The sequence below is a fragment of the Neovison vison genome, chromosome 8, assembly GCF_020171115.1.
Source record: "Neovison vison isolate M4711 chromosome 8, ASM_NN_V1, whole genome shotgun sequence".
Taxonomy (NCBI): domain Eukaryota; kingdom Metazoa; phylum Chordata; class Mammalia; order Carnivora; family Mustelidae; genus Neogale; species Neogale vison.
Genome location: NC_058098.1, coordinates 69,439,313 through 69,461,072, shown reverse-complemented (window position 1 = coordinate 69,461,072; position 21,760 = coordinate 69,439,313). Strand labels below are relative to the sequence as shown.

Below are 21,760 nucleotides of genomic sequence, written 5' to 3'. Positions count from 1 at the left end.
ACCTAGATGTCCATCAACAGATGAATGGATAAAGAAGATGTGGTATATATACACAATGTAATACTAGCCATCAAAAGAAATGAAATCTTGCCATTTGTGACAATATGGATGGAACTAGAGCGTATCATGCTTAGCGAAATAAGTCAAGCAGAGAAAGACAACTACCATATGATCTCCCTGATATGAGGAAGTGGTGATGCAACATGGGGGCTTAAGCGGGTAGGAGAAGAATAAATGAAACAAGATGGGACTGGGAGGGAGACAAACCATAAGTGACTCTTAATCTCACAAAACAAACTGAGGGTTGCTGGGGGGAGGGGAGTTGGGAGAAGGGGGGTGGGGTTATGGACATTGGGGAGGGTAGGTGCTTTGGTGAGTGCTGTGAAGTGTGTAAGCCTGGCGATTCACAGACCCGTACCCCTGGGGATAAAAATATATGTTTATAAAAAAATTAAAAAAATTTAAAAGTCAAAATAAAAAGCAGTATCTGTGGAGTGCAATAAAGTGGAGCACAATAAAATGAGGTTCACCTATACAGATCTTTCACCTCCTTGGTTAAATTTATTCCCAAGTATTTTTTTATGCCACTTTAACAGGATAGTTTTATTTCTTTCTTTTTCAAGTGTTTAGTTGTTAGTTTATACCAACACAACTGATTTCTGTATGTTGATTTTATATCCTGCAAATATACTGAATTTGTTTATTAATTCCAACAGTTTTTTGGTTGAGTCTTTATTTGGGATTTTCTCTGTATAAAATCAGATCATCTGCAAATATGACAATTTTACTTCTTCCTTTCTGATTCAGATGCCTTTTATTTCTTTTCTTGCCTAATTGATCTAACCAGGCCATCCATTATTACTCTAAGTAAATGTGGTGAGAGTGGGCACCCTTGTCTTGTTCCTGATCCTAGAGGAAAAGCTTTCAATTTTTGTTGTTGTTGTTGTTGAATATGATGTGAGCTATGGATTTTCCTTTGTGGCCTTTATTATATAGAATTGCGGCCTATCTGTACCTAATCTGTTGAGGGCTTTTATCATGGAAATGTGTTGTATTTGGTCAAATGCGTTCTACATTTATTGAGATGATCATTTGATTTTTATCTTTCATTCTGTTAAATGTGTATCACATTTATTGATTTGCATATGCTGAACCATTCTTTCATCCCATGCAGAATTCCTGCTAGGTCATGGTGTATAGTACTTTCAATGTGTGTTGAATTCAGTTTGCTGATATTTTTTTTTTCCCCCAATTTATTTATTTTCAGAAAAACAGTATTCATTATTTTTTCACCACACCTAGTGCTCCATGCAAGCTGTGCCCTCTATAATACCCACCACCTGGTACCCCAACCTCCCACCCCCCCGCCACTTCAAACCCCTCAGACTGTTTTTCAGAGTCCATAGTCTCTCATGGTTCACCTCCCCTTCCAATTTACCCAAATTCCCTACTCCTCTCTAACGCCCCTTGTCCTCCATGCTATTGGTTATGCTCCACAAATGAGTGAAACCATATGATAATTGACTCTCTCTGCTTGACTGATTTCACTCAGCATAATCTCTTCCAGTCCCGTCCATGTTGCTACAAAAGTTGGATATTCGTCCTTTCTGATGGAGGCATAATACTCCATAGTGTATATGGACCACATCTTCCTTATCCATTCATCCGCTGAAGGGCATCTTGGTTCTTTCCATAGTTTGGCGACTGTGGCCATTGCTGCTATAAACATTGGGGTACAGATGGCCCTTCTTTTCACGACATCTGTATCTTTGGGGTAAATACCCAGGAGTGCAATTGCAGGGTCATAGGGAAGCTCTATTTTTAATTTCTTGAGGAATCTCCACACTGTTTTCCAAAGAGGCTGCACCAACTTGCATTCCCACCAACAGTGTAAGAGGGTTCCCCTTTCTCCACATCCTCTCCAACACATGTTGTTTCCTGTTTTGTTAATTTTGGCCATTCTAACTGGTGTAAGGTGATATCTCAGTGTGGTTTTAATTTGAATCTCCCTGAGGGCTAATGATGATGAGCATTTTTTCATGTGTCTGATAGCCATTAAGATACCTGGGAATAAACCTAACTAAAGAGGTAAAGGATCTATACTTGAGGAACTATAGAACACTCATGAAAGAAATTGAAGAAGACACAAAAAGATGGAAGACCATTCCATGCTCTTGGATCAGAAGAATAAACATTGTTAAAATGTCTATACTGCCTAAAGCAATCTATACTTTTAATGCCATTCCGATCAAAATTCCACTGGCATTCTTCAAAGAGCTGGAGCAAATAATCCTAAAATTTGTATGGAATCAGAAGAGACCCCGAATCGCTAAGGAAATGTTGAAAACAAAAATAAAGCTGGTGGCATCACCTTACCTGATTTCAAGCTTTATTACAAAGCTGTGATCACCAAGACAGCATGGTACTGGCATAAAAACAGACACATAGACCAGTGGAACAGAGTAGAGAGCCCTGATATGGACCCTCAACTCTATGGTCAATTAATCTTCGACAAAACAGGAAAAAATATACAGTGGAAAAAAGACAGTCTCTTCAATAAATGGTGCTGGGAAAACTGGACAGCTATATGTAGAAAAATGAAACTCGACCATTCTCTTACACCGTACACAAAGATCAACTCAAAATGGATAAAAGACCTCAACGTGAGACAGGAATCTATCAGAATCTTAGAGGAGAACATAGGCAGTAATCTCTTTGATATCAGCCACAGCAACTTCTTTCAAGACACGTCTCCAAAGGCAAAGGAAACAAAAGCGAAAATAAACTTCTGGGACTTCATCAAAATCAAAAGCTTCTGCAGAGCAAAGGAAACAGTCAAAAAAACAAAGAGGCAACCCACGGAATGGGAGAAGATATTTGCAAATGACAGTACAGACAAAAGGTTGATATCCAGGATCTATAATGAACTCCTCAAACTCAACCCACACGAAACAGACAAACACATCAAAAAATGGGCAGATGATATGAACAGACACTTCTCCAATCAAGAAATACAAATGGCTATCAGACACATGAAAAAATGCTGATATTTTTTGAGAATTTTTCCATCTATTCATCTAGGGTATTGGTCTGTTGGTTTTTGTTGTTGTTGTTGTTTATCCTTGTCTGACTTTGGTGTAATGGTAACGCTGGCTTCATAAAATGAGTTTTGAAGTGTTCTGTCCCTTCAGATTTTTAGAAGAGTTTGATTCATGAGTGAAACCAGCTTATCCTGGGGTTTTCTTTAGTTAGTGAGTCGGTCTCCTTACTCACTGGTCTATTCAGATTTTCTGTTTCTTCCTGACTCAGTCTTGGTAGGTTGTATGTTTCCAAGAATTTATCCATTTCTTCCAGGTTATCCAATGTGTTGGCATATAATTGTTCATAATAGTCTCTTATGATCCTATGTATTTCTGTATTTCATGGTTTGTGTAGCTAAAGGTTTACCAATTTTGTTTTATTTTTTTGAAACCAGCTCTTAGTTTCACTGTTTTTTTCCTTGTTGTTTTTCTGGTCTCTATTTTATGTATTTCTGCTCTGATTTTTATTTCTTTCCTTCTGCTAATTTTGGACTCAGGTTTGTTCTTCTATTTCTAGTTCCTTGAGGTGTAAAGTTACGATGTTTATTTGAGATGTTTCTGTTTTCTTATATGCATTTATAACTATAAAGTCCCTCTTAGGACTGCTTTTGTAGCATCCTATAAGTTTTGGTATGTTGTGTTTCCATTTTCATTTGTTACAATTTGTTTGTTTCCCTTTTGATTTCTTTTTTGATCTGGTTACTTAGGTGTATGTTGTTTAATTTCCACACATTTGTAGGTTTTCCAACTTCCCTTTTCTGATTCCTAGTTTCATAGGATTGTGGTCTGAAAATATACTTGGTATTATTTCAGTCTTCTTAAATTTGCCATAAGACTCGTTCTTTGTATTGTCACATGGTCTGCCATGAAGAATGTTTTGTGTGCACTTGAGAAGAGCACATATTTGCTGCTGTAGGATAGAATGATCTATAAATGTCTGTTAGGTCTATTTGGTCTAATGTATGGTTCAAATCCAACATTTCCTTGCTTTTGTTCTGCCTGGATGATCTATCCGTTGGTGAAAGTGGGGTACTGAAGTCATCTGCTGTTGTATTGTTGATTTCTCCTTTCAAATCCGGCAATATTTGCTAATATATTTAGGTGCTCTGATGTTGGATACATATATATTTACAATTTTTATATCCTCTTGATTCATTGACCCCTTTATTATTATATTATGACCTTCTTTGTCTCTTGTTAGCATTTTTGGCTTTTCAAATCTATTTCATCTGATACAAGCCTAGCCACGCCCCTCTCTTTTGGTTTCCACTTGCGCTTAATATCTTTTTGCAGCCTTTCACTTTGAGTCAATGTGTGTCCTTAAAGCTGAAGTTTGCCTTCTGTAGGCAGTACAGAGTTGGGTCTCATTTTTTTATCTAGTTCCTTTGTGCCTTTTGATTGGTGAATTCAGTTCATTTACTTTTAGAGTTATTCTTGATATGTATGGACTTACAATCTGGTCTTCTTAATGGCTTTCTGGTGGTTCTGTGTTTCCACTGATTCTTTTCCCCTCTTTTTCTCCCTGCCTTTCTAGATTTGTGGTTTTTTCCCACCCCCCCCCCATTCTGTTTCCTACTTCTTTAACTTTTGTGAATCTCTTTTTTGCTTCTTGGTACCATGAAGCTTACATAAAACATCTCATAAAACCGTCCATTTTAAGCTGATAGCAACTTCAATTGTGTAAAAGCATCACCTTTTACTCTTCCCCCCTTTTATATGCTTGATGTCATTATTGACCTCTTTTTATATTGTATTCATTAACAAATTATAGTAGCTATCATTATTTTTTATACTCTCCTTAGCCTTTCTAGTATAGTTAAATGGTTAATAAACCATCCTCTTAGAGAATTAGGATTTTCTATGTCTGACTATGTATTTACCTTTATCCAGTATGATGTATGCTTTCATATGCTTTTTTATCACTAGTAACATCTAGTAACACTAGAAAAACTCCTTTCAGCCTTTCTTACAAAGCAAGTCTAGCAGGGATAAGCTCCCTCAGAGTTCACCAGTGAATTGTTAGTCCAAGAAAGTAATTATTTCTCATTTGCGTCTGAAGGATAATTTTGTCAGGTAAGAGTCTTCTTGACTAGCAGTTTTTTCTTTCAGTTCCTTGAGTATGTCATCCTGCTCTCTCCTGGCCTGTAGGGTTTCTGCTGAGAAATCACTAATAGCCTCATGGAGTTCCTTCATAGATTACACTCTTTTCCCTAGGTGCTTTTAAGATTCTTTGTCTTTGATTTTTTTTTTTAAGGGGGAAAACGAACTTTATTTTTTATTTTTTTAAATGTTTTTATTTATGTATTTATTTTTTGCATGAGAGCCAATTGAGGAAAAGTCAAATTATGAAGTTTGGGGAAATAACTTTTCCTTCCTCCCCCTTCTTCCTCCATTTCATTTCTTTTTTTTTTTTTTTTTTAGCTTAACAGTATTCATTGTTTTTGCACCACACCCAGTGCTCCATGCAATCTGTGCCCTCTCTAATACCCCCCACCTGGTTCCCCCAACCTCCCACCCCCGGCCGCTTCAGACCCCTCAGATTGTTTTTCAGAGTCCATAGTCTCTCATGGTTCACCTCCCCTTCCAATTTACCCCAACTCCCTTTTCCTCTCTAACTCCCCTTGTCCTCCATGATACTTGTTATGCTCCACAAATAAGTGAAACCATATGATAATTGACTCTCTCTGCTTGACTTATTTCACTCAGCATAATCTCTTCCAATCCGGTGCATGTTGCTACAAAAGTTGGGTATTCATCCTTTCTGATGGAGGCATAATACTCCATAGTGTGTATGGACCACATCTTCCTTATCCATTTGTCCGTTGAAGGGCATCTTGGTTCCTTCCACGGTTTGGCTTTGATTTTTGGCAGTTCCTTTATACCATGTGTTGGAGAAGGTCTTTTGCATTGAGATAATAGGGTGATCTGTTAGCCTCGTGTACATGGATGTCCAAGTCTCTCCCCAAGTTTGGGAAGTTCTCAGCTGCTATTTCTTTAAATAAACTTTTTGCTGGAACTCTGATTATTATATTTGTTCTTTGATGGAATTAGATAGATTCAATAGGCTTTCTTCACTTTTTTAAATTCTTTTTATTTTGTTCTAATTGATAATACAAAATTTCTAGATCATTTATTCTGCATTCTCTTTGCTATACTCTGCCATACATGTTCTCTGTTGGATTTTTTTTCATTTCAGTCATTGAAATCTTTTTTTTTTTTAAGGTTTGTTTATTTATTTGACAGAGAGAGATCACAAGTAGGCAGAGAGGCAGGCAGAGAGAGAGAGGAGGAAGCAGGCTCCCTGCTGAGCAGAGAACCCCACGCGGGACTCGATCCCAGGACCCTGAGATCATGACCTGAGCCGAAGGCAGCGGCTTAACACACTGAGCCACCCAGGCGCCCTCAGTCATTGAAATCTTAAGCTCCAGAATTTCAGTGTGGCTCTTTTTTTGTATTTCTTCTTTTTGTTAAATATCTCATTTTGTTTGTTTATTATTTCCTGATTCCATTGATGTCCTTCTGAGTTTTCTTGTACATCACTGAGTTTGTTCAAAAGAACTACTTTGAGGGTCACCTGGGTGACTCAGTTGGTTAAGCGTCTGCCTTCTGCTCAGGTATTATCAATTAGAACAAAATAAAAAGAATCCCGGGCTTCTAGGATTGAGCCCTGCATCAGGCTCCCTGCTTGGTGGGGAGTGTGCTTCTCCCTCTCTCTCTCCCTCTGCCTGAAGCTCCTCCTGCTTGTGCTCTCCCTCTCTCAAATGAATAAACAAAATCTTAAAGGATTCAGGTAGTCCCTTTTTTTTTTTTTTTTTAACAGTTAGATTGCAAAAATCTATGCTTTCGGTTATTGTTCTTTTGTTGATCATATTTTTTTCGATTTTTCATGTTTCTTGAAGTTTTGCATTTCTGCTTTTGTGTTTGAAATAGTTGTCTTCAGATGTCGTATATTCTTTGTTGGTGCTATTATATTTGGATTTTTTTTTTAAAGATTTTATTTACTTATTTGACAGAGAGAGATCACAAGTAGGCAGAGAGGCAGGCAGAGAGAGAGGAGGAAGCAGGCTCCCTGCTGAGAAGAGAGCCGGATGCGGGGCTCGATCCCAGGACCCTGGGATCATGACCCGAGCTGAAGGCAGCGGCTTAACCCACTGAGCCACCCAGGCGCCCCTATTATATTTGGATTTTCTCCACCTTTTAGATTTTCCAGAAGGTGGTGCTCGAGTTTGTGGTTTCTCACTTGCCCACACATTCTGCTGTTTTCTTGATAACATTCCATTTACGGGGTTTGCTCTCACCACTGCACTTGGGAGTGAGCGCACGGAGCCACTGCAGAGTGAGATGGGATGTGGATTTAGCACTTGGGCCATTGAGGTGCCTGTAGACCCAGTGCAGTGGGGAGTATCCTCGGGCGAAGTATTCCCAGAGGTTTATGGGCAGGCTTCCTGCTGAAGTCCTGAGTACAGTTACCAGCAACTGTGTATCTTTAATGCCCCTTTATATTCTTATCTTTCTCTTTCTCTTTCCTGCTCTCTTCCCTTGCCCAGTTTTGGAGGTCCTGCCTCAGTACTCTGGGTGCTGCTAGAAAGAAACTGGTTTCTCCTGCCACGCCCTGCACGATGGGTCTAGTTGGGTACTCACTCACTGCTCTCCTTTTCCCTTATTGTAAAGGTCTCCACTGCTGGGTAATTCATTCCCATGAAGTGTTGGCTTTGGTGGAGTAGGGGAAATGGAACTGGCATTGGGAAAATTCCTCTCACAGTTTCCGCTGTGACCAACCTTTTTTTTTTAAAAAAACAACATCTGTCTTGTATGGGTATCTGCCTAGGTCAGCACTCTCCAGGTTTTTTTCCCATTATGGCAAGAGTGGTTGGGGCAAGTGGACTGATTCTGCAACCCATATTGAAGTCTGCCTACCTACTACCATACGCACCACCGGTGGTTGAGACAACTCCCAAGTCCCCTGACATATGGTGCTGAATCCCACAATTCCCACAAAAACACTACTGTTTGTGGATGTATTTCTAATCCATAACTTAAAAAGGGGGACAAAAAGGAGGATCATCTTATGCTGCCATGTCAGTCTCATGCTGACATCTTATGCTGCCATCACTCTTCCAATTTTAAATAAGATAGTCAGGACAGGCTTCATTTAGAAGGTGAAATTTGGACAGACTTGAAAGAGGTGAGAGAGAGTACTGAATGGAAGGGAGTGAAATATATGGAAGAAGAACATTCCAGGCAGGGTACAGGCAGTACAACGGCTCTGATGTGAAAGCCTGCCTGTGCGCAAACAGGACAGTGTGGCTAGACCAGAGTGACCAAGGGTGAGGGAAATGAATGGGGATGGGAAGGGATAAACTGTGAAGGCTCTTACAAGCTATGAGGATGACTTTGGCTCTTATCCTGATTGGAATTGGAAGCCTTCACAGATTTGAGCTGAGAAATTAAATGATAGCTTATGTTTTATAAGGATCACTATTTATCAAAAAGAGACTACAGAATAACAAGGGGAGAATCAGGGACACCAGCTACATTAACTATTGCAGTACCCTATGGTAAAAGACAGTTACTCTGACAAGAGTGAAGAAGTGAAGAAAGCGGGGCGCCTGGGTGGCTCAGTGGATTAAAGCCTCTACCTTTGGCTCAGGTAATGATCTCAGGGTCCTGGGATCGAGTCCCCCATCAGGCTCTCTGCTTGTCAGGGAGCCTGCTTCCCCCTCTTTTTCTGCCTGCCTCTCTGCCGACTTGTGATCTCTGCCTGTCAAATAAATAAAATCTTAAAAAAAAAAAAAGAAGAAGAAGAAGAAGTGAAGAAAGCTGTTGGATTTTGGATATATTTTGAAAACACAGCCAACAGGATTTCCTGATGTGAGACCAAGAGAAAGAGGAGAGTCAAGATTGACTGTAGTTTTTGTCCCAAACTACTAAAGGACAGAGTTGCCGTCAACTGGGTTGAAGAAGGCTGAAGGAGATTTCAGGAGTATAATCAGTAGTTAAGTTTTTGACGTGTTAGATTTGAGATGTCTTTTAGACATCCGAATACAAGTGCCAAGTGTCAGTTGGTGTCTGAGTTTAGATTATAAGAGAAAAGACTGGATTCAAAATGGAAGTTGAAGAGTCACTGGTGAAGTCGTGGACCTGGTTGAGCTTACTGAGGGAGCCAGGCAGGGACTAAGTAGTGGCACAAAGGTAAAATACTTAGCTGCAGATAATGTTGGGTTAAAGCTGGCACACATTGTTTGTTCCTCATTACTTTATACTGTTTTCTAATTTTTTATCACACCAATTCATCTAATTCAGAAAGTGTGCGGGGGGGGGGGGGGGAGGGGACAAAGGATAAATTGTAGCAAATCTGATGAACTCTTGTGGGAAGGTTATGTTCCTGAGCCTGCTGTTCTGTTTTGTTACAACCTTAAGTGTCACTTGGAATTAGATTTTCCCTGTTATTAAGGTGGGGAAGGAGGATGAGAAGAAGAAAAAATGGGGAGAAGAGGGGAAGGAGGAGAGGAGGGAGGGAAATACTTGTTCTGTCTCAGCATCTTCTTCAAGTACTAAAATAAGTATAGATTCAAGTCTTGATAGATACTGAGAACTATCAAAGAGAACTTATACTCTCATTGCTAGATTCTTCCTGCCCCTCCTCAGATATAAATGATGTCATGAAGCAAAGCCTTATCTTCCATAGGAATTAAACAGACTGGTCATGTTTATGGTTTCTTTAATAATTGGGATCTCAGAGATCATCTAATAAAACTGGCTCATCTTGAATTTAGGAGAAGTTGAAACTTACAGAGCTTAAATTATTTGCCAAAATCACAGTTTTTTACTGACAGAACTAGAAATTCAGGTCTCTGATGCATCACCTACTTACTCAAGACTAGATATCCAGTTCTGGTAGTAGCCAAAGTTTATACTAAAAATTAAGTGTTCTATGATCATTTTCCTTCCTTTTTGAATTTAGATGGACTTTTGAAAGATAATATTATATAAAATATAGATAATAGAATATAGATACAGATATATAGAATATAGATATAGAAAGATAATATATATATATGTAAGTTCCCATTAAAATTTTAAAGGAAACCAGTTTTTCTCTGGCTGGATAAACTTCCCTGTAGTAAGTTATGAATATCTTCATTGATATTAGAAATGCTGTCAAACAGGGATACCATACTCATTGATTCTAAAACAGTTTTTTCAACATTTTTATGTCTCTGAACTTGGAACACATCTTACAGTGAAGGGCATAGTACTGTCACTGTTAGCTTGCATTGACGTTGCGTTTTCCCCAGATTGACGGCACTAGTGTCTCAGTGCTACCAACTAAACATTACATTTACTGCTTGAGGTTTTTGAGGGACCACCCTCAAAAAAAAAAAAAATTATAATCTGTAACCAGATTATAAACCCTTATGAGTCCTGAGTTACAGTTGAAATGCTAAGAGTAAATGAGTTTTCCTACCTTAATGCAGTGCCTAGAATGAGCCATATACATTTCTTCACTAACCCTTTCTGTGAGGCTTCTGTTAACCATACTCCTTGCTTTAAAATAGGAAGTTTCTGCTTAACTCTGCATTTTTTAGTGTGGTTTTTTTTTTTGTTTTTGTTTTCTTGGTGTGTTAAAAAATTAAACATCTCTGTTACAAGCACTGGTATCTTAGATGGGGAAAATGACATTCTTTTCTCAAAGAGCCTTGAGGCTCCTCTCTTGCCCTTTGGTGTCAGGAACAAGTCCTTGAACTGTTAGAGGAGTAATGAAGGTGGTAAGTAGGTGGCCAACAATATGACCCCTTATAGTTAAACTCACAGCAGTGGGAATTATGGACAGACTGCCTGTGCTCAGTGAAATTATCCATTTTGTTTAGAGATTTTTGTTGTCTTAAAGTAGATTTGAGTTTACTCTTGCCTGCCAATAGTGAAACCTACACTTTAAATTACTTGTCCTGAGCGCCTGGGTGGCTCAGTGGGTTAAGCCACTGCCTTCGGCTCAGGTCATGATCTCAGGGTCCTGGGATCGAGGCCCGCATCGGGCTCTCTGCTCAGCAGGGAGCCTGCTTCCTCCTCTCTCTCTGCCTGCCTCTCTGCCTGCTTGTGATCTCGCTCTGTCAAATAAATAAATAAAATATCTAAAAAAAAAAAAAAATTACTTGTCCTTGCTCCAGGAAACTGGAAGACTCTTATAAAAACTGAGACCCTTATAAAAAAAGGTCCAGGCTAAAATACTGTCTTGAGTGAATGTGCAAATGTATATATGTATATACTTTTATTACTGTATACTTTCAGTAAAATTGACCCATTTTTTTTTTAAGATTCGCTTATTTATTTACTTGACAGAGATCACAAGTAGGCAGAGAAGTGGGGGGTGGGGGGGAAGCAGAGAGCTCCATGCAGAGCTCGATCCCAGGACTCTGAGATCACGACCTGAGCCAAAGGCAGAGGCTTAACCCACTGAGCCACCCAGGTGCCCCGAAGTTCATCCATTTTAATGTATAGTTCTGAGTTTCAAAAATTCATGGTCCTGTAATTGATAGCTCAGTCAGTTCAAGCCTCTGAGTATACCCTATTCCAGAGGTTATATAAATAGGAACCATGCATTACCTAGCTTTTGGAGTCCAACTTCTTTCATTTAGCATAATGCATTTCATGTTATCTAGGTAGTTGGATGTATCCATTCTTTGTACCGCTTTATTTCTCAGTAATACTTCACTGGATGACAGTATTACAGTTTGTTTATCCATTCACCAGTTAAAGACATTTACATTCTTCCCACTTAGGAGTTTTTATAAATAAAACCACTATAAATATTCACATAAAGATTTTTGTATGAACATAAATTTTCTTTTCCTCATTTCCCTTAATATAAATACTTAGGAGTGGAATTGCTTGGTCTTATGCTAAGTATATGCTTAATGGTTTCTCATAATGACTGTACCATTTTGCATTCCCAACAGGAATGAATGTATGCTCCAGTTGTTCAGCATCTTTGTTAGTACTCCGTATTGTGAAGATGTGTTCTGTTTGCTTGTTTTTAGTGTTAGTCACTCAAATAGTTGTAGTGTTCATTTTTACTTTAATTTACATTCATCACTGACTAATGATGGTGAACATCTTTTCACCATCTTTAATGCCCCTTTATATTCTTTGATGTGTATATTTTCTTTGTCATGCATATATTTTCTTTGGTGAAATGTCTGCTCAATTCTTCTGCCTGTTTTTTAATTGGGTTGTTTGTTTTCTTAACTGAGTTCTTTAGAATTCTTTATATATTCTAGATATAAGTCCTTATCATATATGTGATTTGTACATCTTTTCTCCCTGTTGGCAGCATATCTTTTCATTCTCTTTACAGAATGTTTCCAAATACAAGTTTTTAATCTCCATGAAGTCCATTTTATCAAGTTTCCTTTTATGGGTCATGCTTTTTGGACTTGTAGCTAAGCTTTGCCCAAACCAAGGTCACAAAAATTTTCTCCTATTTTTCTTCCAGAAGTTTAATAGTTTTAGATTTTATATTTAGGTCTGTGATCCATTTTGAGTTAATGTTTGTTTATGGTGTGAGCTGTGATTCATACTCATTTTGTATTGCATATGAATACACAGTTGTTCGTAAACCATTGATTGAAAAAAATAGTCTTTCTCATTGAAACCCCTCTGTATTTTTGTCAAAAGTCTGATGACCTAAGTATGGGTCTGTTTCTTAGACTCTCCATTATGTCCTAATATGTATCTAATAGACTCTAAAATGTCTACCCTTTCACCAATACCACACTTTCTTGTTTACTATAGCTTTTTAATAATTCTTAGATATTGTGAGTCCTTCAGTTTTATTTTTGAAAATTGTTTTGTTTTTTAAAAAAAAAGATCTTTTTAAAAAGATTTTATTCATTTGCAAGGAGAGAGCATGAGCATGGGGAGAGGGCCAGAGGGAGCAGCAGGTTCCCTACTCAGCAGGGGGCCAAACACAGGGATCTATCCCAGGACCTTGAGATCATGACCTGAGCCGAAGGCAGACGCTTAACCAGCTGAGTCACCCAGGCGCCCCTGTTTTGCTCTTTTTATTCCCTTTCCTGGCCATCCAAATTTTGGAATCAACTTGTCAATTTCTTTTGTTTTAAATCTTTCTAAGAAATTATTATTATGTTATTTTGATGTACTCTTAAATGTATAAAAAACAGTACAGATAGACTCCTTATATCCCACACCCAGTCTCTCCTAGTGTTAACAAGATCTTATATAATGAGTATAATTATCATAACAAGGAAATTAACATTAGTACAATATTACTAAAAAACTTATATGAAGGACGCCTAAGTGGCTCAGTCAGCTCAGAGTGGCTGAAGCATCTGCTTTCAGCTCCGTTCATGATCTCAGGGTCCTGGGATTGAGCCCTGTGGCAGGTTCCCCACTCAGCAGGGGTCTGCTTCTCCCTCTCCTTCTGCCCCTCCCCCCACTTGTCATGATCGCTCTCTTATCTCTCTCCCAAATAAATAAAATCTTTTAAAAATATATGAGTTTCATCAGTTTTCCTATCAGCAGTGTACTTTTTCTGCTGTAGGATATTATCTCACATGCATGCAACTTTTTCTCCGACTGAAGTTTTTATTGCAGTTACATTGGATATATAAATCAGTTAGGGGAGAATTAACATCTTAACAATATTAGGTCTTCTAATCCAGGGACACAGTATGTCTCCATTTTAAAGGCTTCTTTTTTTTTTTATTAATATATAATGCATTATTTGCTTCACGGGTACAGGTCTGTGATTCATCAGTCTTAGACAATTCACAACACTCACCATAGCACATACCCTCCACAGTGTCCATAAGCAGCCCTCAGTTTGTTTCCTGAAATTAAGAGTCTCTTATGGTTTGTCTCCCTCCCCAGTCCCATCTTGTTCCATTTTTCCCTCCCTTCCCCCACAACCCCCCCAAATTCCTCATATCAGAGAGATCATATGATAATTGTCTTTCTCTGATTGACTTAATTTCACTCAGCATAATACCCTCTAGTTTCATTCGCATCGTTGCAAATGGCAAGATTTTCATTTTTGATGTATGCATAGTATTCGTGTGTGTGTGTATGTGTGTGTGTACACACATACACCACATCTTCTTTATCCATTCATCTGTTGATGGATATCTAGGCGCTTTCCACAGTTTGGCTGTTGTGAACATTGCTGCTGTAAACATTCAGGTGCGCATGCCCCTTTGGATCACTACATTTGTATCTTTTTGAGGAACCTCCATACTGTTTTCCAGAGTGACTACCCCAGCTTACAATCCCACGAACAGCGTAGGAGGGTTCCCCTTTCTGTGCATCCTCGCCAACACCTGTCATTTCCTGACTTGTTAATTTTAGCCATTCTTACGGGTGTGAGGTGGTATCTCACTGTGGTTTGGATTTTTTTTCTCTGAAGTTAAAGGCTTTTTTTTTTTTTAATCTCTTTCAGCAATATTTTGCAGGTTTCATCTTACAGAACTTGCACATTAATATATTTACACTTCATATTTGTGTGTGTGTGATTGTTAATTATGCTTTTTAAAAAATTAGAATTCTAAAATTCATTGCTAGTATATGGAAATACAACTGATCGTTATATATTGACCTTGATTCCTGTGACTTGACAAACTCTTTTATTCTGGGAGGATTTTTGAAGATATTTTTGGAGTTCTTTATATTGACAGCTGTGTTGTTTGTGAATAAAGACAAATTGTTCTTACTTTCTAATGTGTATGCCTTTTATTTCTTTTCCTTGTCTTATTGCGCTGAGTACTTCCAGTATAATTTTGTTCAGCTGTCCTGAGAGGACATCCTTACCTTGTTCCACATTTTGGCACTCAGTCATTCACCGTGAAATATGTTCTAGGGTTTTTTAGATGCTGTTTATCAGGTTGAGAAATTTCTCTAATGTCAGCTTACTGATATTTCTAATCATGAATGGATACTGAATTTTGCCAGTTTGTTTTATGCAACTTTTGAAATGACCATCTGATTTTTTTTTCTTCAGTAAGTTAATAGTATCAGTTACATAGATGTGACTTTTGCATGTTGAACTAGAGTTGCATTGTCAAGATAAAACCCACTTAGTCGTATGGTGTATTATCATTTTTTATATATTGACTGGATTTAATTTGCCGATATTTTGTAGTTGATTTTATGTCTACATTCATGGGACTTACTGACTTTTCTTTTCTCATCATGTCTTTAGTCTTGGTGTCAGGGTAATGCTAAGCCAGTAAAACAAGATGGGGAATGTTCTCTCCTTTTCTATATGCTGTAAAGTATGTAAGACACTAATTCCTTCTTAAATAGATGATAGAGACTTCTACCATTCTGCCAATGAAACCATCTAGGCTTGGGTTTTTCTTTGTAGGAAGGTTTTAAATGACAAATCAAGCTTCTTTCATGGATTGAGGTCTGTCCTTATCATCTGTTTCATTTTGAATGAGCTTTGGCAGATTCTGTTTTTCAAAGAATGTGTCCATTTCTTCTAGTTATTAAATTTATGGTCATACAGTTGTTTGTAATATTCCTTAATCTTCCTTTTTATGTGTAAAAAGGCACATGTTAATGTCCACATTTCAGTTGCTTACGTTTTTATCATCTTCCTTTTAAATCTTGGTCATTTTGTTCAGGGTTTTATCAGTTTTATGGACCTTTTTGAAGCATTATCTTTGGTTTTATTGACTTTTTGCTGTTTTCTGTTTTCTACTTTACTCCTTTCTGCTTTTGTCTATTATTTTCTTTGTTTTGTATATTTTGGTTTTACATTCTCTGTTTTTAGTTTCTCAAAGTGGGAAAAATAGGTTTTTTAAAATTATGTTCAGTTAGCCACTGTATGGTACATAATTAGTTTTTGATATAGTGCTCAGTGATTCACTAGTTAAGTATAACACCCAGTGCTCATCACAGCACATGCCCTCCTCCATACCCATCACCCTGTTAACCCTCTCCCCACTCTCCTCCCCTCTGAAACCCCCAGATTGTTTCTCGGGGTCCATAGTCTCTCGTTGTTCATTTCCCTCTCTGATTTCTCCCCCTTTGGATTTCCTTCCCTTCTCTGTGGTCCTCCATGCTTATGTTCCACATATGAGTGAAACCATAGGATAATTGTCTTTCCTCTGCCTGACTTACTTCATCTAACATAACCTCCTCCAGTTCCATCCATGTCGATGTAAATGGTGGGTATTCATCCTTTCTGGTGGCTGAATAATATTCCATTGTGTATATTTTTGCTTTTCTTTCCCTTGCCTTTGGAGACATGTCTTGAAAGAAGTTGCTGTAGCTCATGTCAAAGAGGTTACTGCCTATGTTCTCCTCTAGTATTTTGATGGATTCCTGTGTCACATTGAGGTCTTTCATCCATTTAGAGTTTATCTTTGTGTATGGTGTAAGAGAATGGTCCAGCATCATTCTTCTGTATATAGCTGTCCGGTTTTCCCAGCACCACTTATTATAGAGACTGTCTTTCATCCATTGGGTATTTTTTCCTGCTTTGTCGAAGATTAGTTGACTATAGAGTTCAGAGTCCATACCAGGGCTCTCTATTCTGTTCCATTGTCTGTGAGTCAGTTTTTGTGCCAGTACCATTCTGTCTTGATGATCACACCTTTGTAATATAGCTTGAAATCAGGCAACGTGATGCCCCCAGCTTCGTTTTTCTTCTTCAACATTTCCTTGGCGATTTGGGGTCTTTTCTGGTTCCATACACATTTTAGGATTGTTTCAGCTCTTTGAAAAATGCCAGTGGTATTTTAATAAGAATGGCATTGAAAGTATAAATTGTTTTGGTAGGAAGGACATTTTAGCAATGTTTCTTCTTCCAATCCTTGAGCATGGACTATTTTTCCATCTCTTTGTGTCTTCCTCAATTTCTCTATAAGTGTTTTGTAGTTTCTAGCATACAGATCCTTTACCTCTTTAATTAGGTTTATTCCTAGGTATCTTGTGGGTTTTGTTGCTATTGTGAATGAAATTGACTCCTTAATTTCTCTTTCTACAGTTACATTCTTAGTGTATAGAAAGGCCACTGATTTCTGTGCATTGATTTTGTATCCTGCCACGTTGCTGAATTGCTATATAAGTTCTAGTAATTTGGGGGTGGAATCTTTGGGTTTTCTACATAAAGTATCATGTCATCTGTAAAAAGGGAGAATTTGACTTATTCTTTACCAATTTGGATGCCTTTTATTTCTTTCTGTTGTCTGATTGCTGAGGCTGGGACTTCTAGTACTGTGTTGAATAATAGTGGTGAGAGTGGCCATCCCTGTCGTGTTCCTGATCTTAAGGGAAAGGCTCTCAGCTTTTCCCCATTAATAATTACATTTGCTGTGGGCTTTTCATAGATGGTTTTTATGATATTGAGGACTGCTCCCTCCAATCCTATACTCTGAAGAGTTTTAATGAGGAATGGATATTGTATTTTGTCAAACGCTTTTTCTGCATCAATTGAGAGGATTGTATGGTTCTTGTCTTTTCTTTTACTGATGTGCTCTACCATGTTGATAGATTTGCGAATGTTGAACCATCCTTGCATCCCAGGCATAAAACTCACTTGGTCGTGGTTAGTCATCCTTTTAATGTATTGTTGGACCTGTTACCGAGGATCTTGTTCAGTATTTTGGCATCCATGTTCATTAGGGTGATGCTGGTCTCACAGAAGGAGTTTGGAAGTTTTCCTTCTGTTTCTATTTTTTGAAACAGGGCGCCTGGGTGGCTTAGTTGCTAAGCTTCTACCTTCAGCTCAGGTCATGATCCCAGGGTCCTGGGATCAAGCCCCACGTCAGGTTCCCTGCTTGCCTGCTTTCCCTCTCCCACTCCCCCTGCTTATGTTCCTGCTCTTGCTGTCTGTCTGTCTGTCTGTCTGTCTCTCTCTCTCTCTGTCAAATAAATAAATAAAATACTTATTTTTTGAAAGAGCTTCAGTGGAATAGGCATTATTTCTTCTTTAAATGTTTGGTAGAATTTCCCTGGGAAGCTATTTGGCCCTGGACTTTTGTGTTTTGGGGAGGTTTTTGATTACTGTTTCAATTTCGTTACTGGTTATTGGTCTAATCAGATTGTCTATTTCTTCCTGTTTCAATCTTGGTAGTTTGTAAGTGTCCAGGAAGGCATCTGTTTCTTCCAGGTTGCTTCATTTGTTAGTATATAGTTGCTAATAAAAATTCCTAATAATTACTTCTATTTCCTTGGTGTTAGTTGTGATCTCTCCCCTTTCATTCGTGATTTTATTAATTTGAGTCTTTTCTCTGGAAACACAGATTATTCATTTGAAGCATTTCTTCCCAAAATAAGCATGTAATACTGTACATTCCCTCCAAGTATTGCTTTAGCTGTAGCCAACGTATCTTGGTATGTTGTGGGTTGTTGGTTTTTTTAAGATTTTATTTATTTATTTATTTGACAGAGAGATCACAAGTAGGCAGAGAGGAAGGCAGAGAAAGAGGAGGAAGCAGGCTCCCCACTGAACGGAGAGCCCAATGCAGGGCTAGATCCCAGGACCCTGGGATCATGACCTGAGCTGAAGGCAGAGGCTTTAACCCACTGAGCCACCCAGATGCCCCTTGATATGTTGTGTTTTAAGTTTCAGTTGATTCAGAATATTTTAATTTCCTCGCGACTACTTCTTTGGTCGGTGGGTTATTTAGAAGTGTGTTAATTTCAAGCTACTTAGAGACTTGCCAAGTATCTTTCTGTTACTGACTTTGGTTCAAGTGTGACCTCTATCTAATGTGTCCAGCTTCCAGTGGTTGTATACTCTCCTTTTAGCCCACCCTCAGCTTTTAGCAGAGGGTGAACATTTTAGCTGAATACATTTTACCCTCTTATATGGTAGCCTCATCTTCCCATTCTCTGCCATGGTGAGCCAATACAGTCCCATGTCTCCTTGGAGGTGCATGTCTTTCTTTGAATTTTGGGTTACTTTTTACACAAACTCCGTTATAGGTTCAAGAAAAGTTATGATTTTGTAAATTATTGTTTTGGTTGTTGATAAGCAGGGGAAGCGTTCTTTCCAGCTTTTTCCATCCTAAGGTAAAGCCAGAAGTCTCAATGCCATGTATTTTAAGCTACAATCTGGGCAGTGTTTTAGAGTTTGATCCATAGAGGCAGAAAGAGAGAGGTTGATGACTCTGCATTGTAAGGCTTCATTGCAGACAGTTGCAGTCACATTCTCTTTGAAGTCCATGTGAGTAACCCAATTGTTCTGTTGTAATAAAGTTTTATTTCACTAACAACAATGACATCTTCAGTCTGCACAAAATAACAGGAGTGAGTTTCTGCAAATAACTGCCACCCCTGCCTTCTTTTCTAATTTAAGTTGTGGGCCCATACAGTGCCTTGTGTGAATGGGTGACGTAGGTCAGGGGGCTGAGGCCTGGGCTTATTTCTTCTTTAGAATAGTACAAGTTGCTGCTTAGTAGTAGAGTAATACATCTATATAAGAAGTTTAGCTTTGGCTCAGTCCCTGCCTGATTGAGGGAACAGCCTATAATTAGGCACTTGATTCCAGCCTAGTGGTTGTTGAAGGAATAGAATCTAAGGAAACTGTCTGCTCTACAGGGTTTTAAGCTGGTAATTGGCAAAGCTATATGACTATAGACATCAATATGAAGACATCTTTTTATTATTTTCCATTGCAGAATAATTTAGCTAATTTAAAGCTTATACCTTCATGGGGGAGAACCTAGTTCATGGAAATATTTCTAAGATGATTGTTTTAGAGAACTTCAGCTACTTGACTATGGTCAGCACAATTGGATTTTTTAGTTGTTAATTTAACTTTATTTATTGCTGTTCTTTTTCAGAAAATACTTCCAGGAGGAAATACATCATTTGATGTAGTTTTTCTTGCAAGAGTAGTGGGAAATGTAGAAAATACTTTATTTATTAACACATCCAATCATGGGGTATTTACTTACCAGGTAAGAACCAGGAGTAAAACTTTCATTTTTTTATAAAATATAGTTCTCATCTCTGATGTGTCATATGACAGCCTATCAAGAACCCTCTTAAAAACTCAGGGATAATAGGAAATACAGGAGTTTAGCCTTAGAGCATTTTTACTCACTGTTGTGTCTGTGACTATCCCTATTCAGATCAGACTGAACAGTCTTTTAAAGCTACAGCTAAAGCATTAATGTAAGATTGGTTAACAAAATAATAGTAAAAAAATATCTTACACTAAATTTTTTTAAAATTTTACTTTGCACATTATGCTTGATAATAGTTTCAAGAGTAAAATATATATGACTGCTTTTCTTAGTAAATGTTTAAAATTTGTTCTTTTTATATGTAATTATTGTTTAGGTTATTAAAGTTAATGTTTTATGAATCAAGACTTTTGTATATCAAGGTTATCAAGATTATTAAGAAAAAATGCTTATATGGCACTATACTACATAACTTAAATGCATTTCTGCCTATGTAAATACTGTTATCCTCATTTTTTGAGATAGGGAAGGAAAAGTTTAGAAAAGTTAAATAATGGTTCAGATTATGCTACTAGTAGATTATTGAGCAGGTATTCAAACCCATGTCTTTGTACCTACAATAACCATCCTCTTAACCACTGTGTTATACTGTGCTTGGAACACATTGGTTTAACTCCTTACTTAACTAATGTCTTACTTGACAGTGTCTATGATTCTGTTTTCAACATTCTTCTCCAGGACCCAGAACATACCATGTATCTTGAAAATTAGTGTCATAGTAAACTGATTAGTCAGGTACCTGTGTTTATGTATGGTGAATAAGTCTTTAATGGTTGTTTAGTAAGCAGCTTGCATAGATTAGTAACTTTGAAGTACCGTATATATGACACTCATTTAACAAGAACCTCTTGAGTAAGTGAAGACTATTGTAAGAATATTAAGACCTTTACTCCACAAAGGCACCCCCAGTTGCCTAGGTGGTTGTGGCCAAGCTGGACTACCTGAGGCTTGTGATCTGGTCATTCTCAAGGAGAGCCTCAGTGGCCTCTGTCTTTCTTCACTTCTCCACATCTAATCTTTCACAAAGTTCCCCTCCTAAATATATTTTGAGTCTACCTCTCTTCTCTTCACTGCCATTGCTGTATTCTAAGCCACCATTGCTTCTCTCTGGATGACACAGTAGCCTCCAACCAGCCCTCCACACCCCTCCAGTCCCTGCCATGGGCCATCATTCACTGTAATCAGAGTGACCTTCTGTGAACATAAATCACATCTAGTCAACTTGCCCATGGAAATCCTAATGTTGTCCTATTGCTCTTAGAACAAAATGTAAACTTCTGATCAAGGCCAACAAGGCTCTGAGGTTCTCCCATAGCTCTGCCACCTCACCCCATGACCCTGCTTCTCATGGCATTCCTGGTCTTCAAACAAGTCAGCCCATTTCCTGCCTCATTCCCTTTGCATACTTCCCCTTGCCTGAATACACTCTCACTGCAGCTTTTTCTCATCTTGCTGGTGACATCAGCTCACATCACTTCCCCAGAGAAGATTGCTCTAACCATGTTCTCTAAAAGAATATTCCCAACCTTACCCCAGCCAGTTATTCTATATCACATTACCTGGTTTTTAGAACTTTTTTATTGTTACCTAGTCTGTTCGTCATACTAGAATATAAGGTTTATGACAGCAGACATATTATTTTTCTTATTCACTATTAAATCATTCACTATGTGTATATCTATG

The 21,760-nt window shown here is 38.1% G+C and overlaps 1 protein-coding gene across 1 annotated transcript in view; it reads left to right on the top strand.

Annotated features, from left to right (window-relative positions):
• TMEM131 (transmembrane protein 131) overlaps positions 1-21,760 on the top strand; it is a 217,029-nt gene that overhangs the window by 117,833 nt on the left and 77,436 nt on the right. Inside the window, exon 6 of the mRNA XM_044263853.1 lies at positions 19,892-20,008. Within this exon, the coding sequence (XP_044119788.1) occupies positions 19,892-20,008 (117 nt within the window). The remainder of the gene's footprint in view (positions 1-19,891; positions 20,009-21,760) is intronic.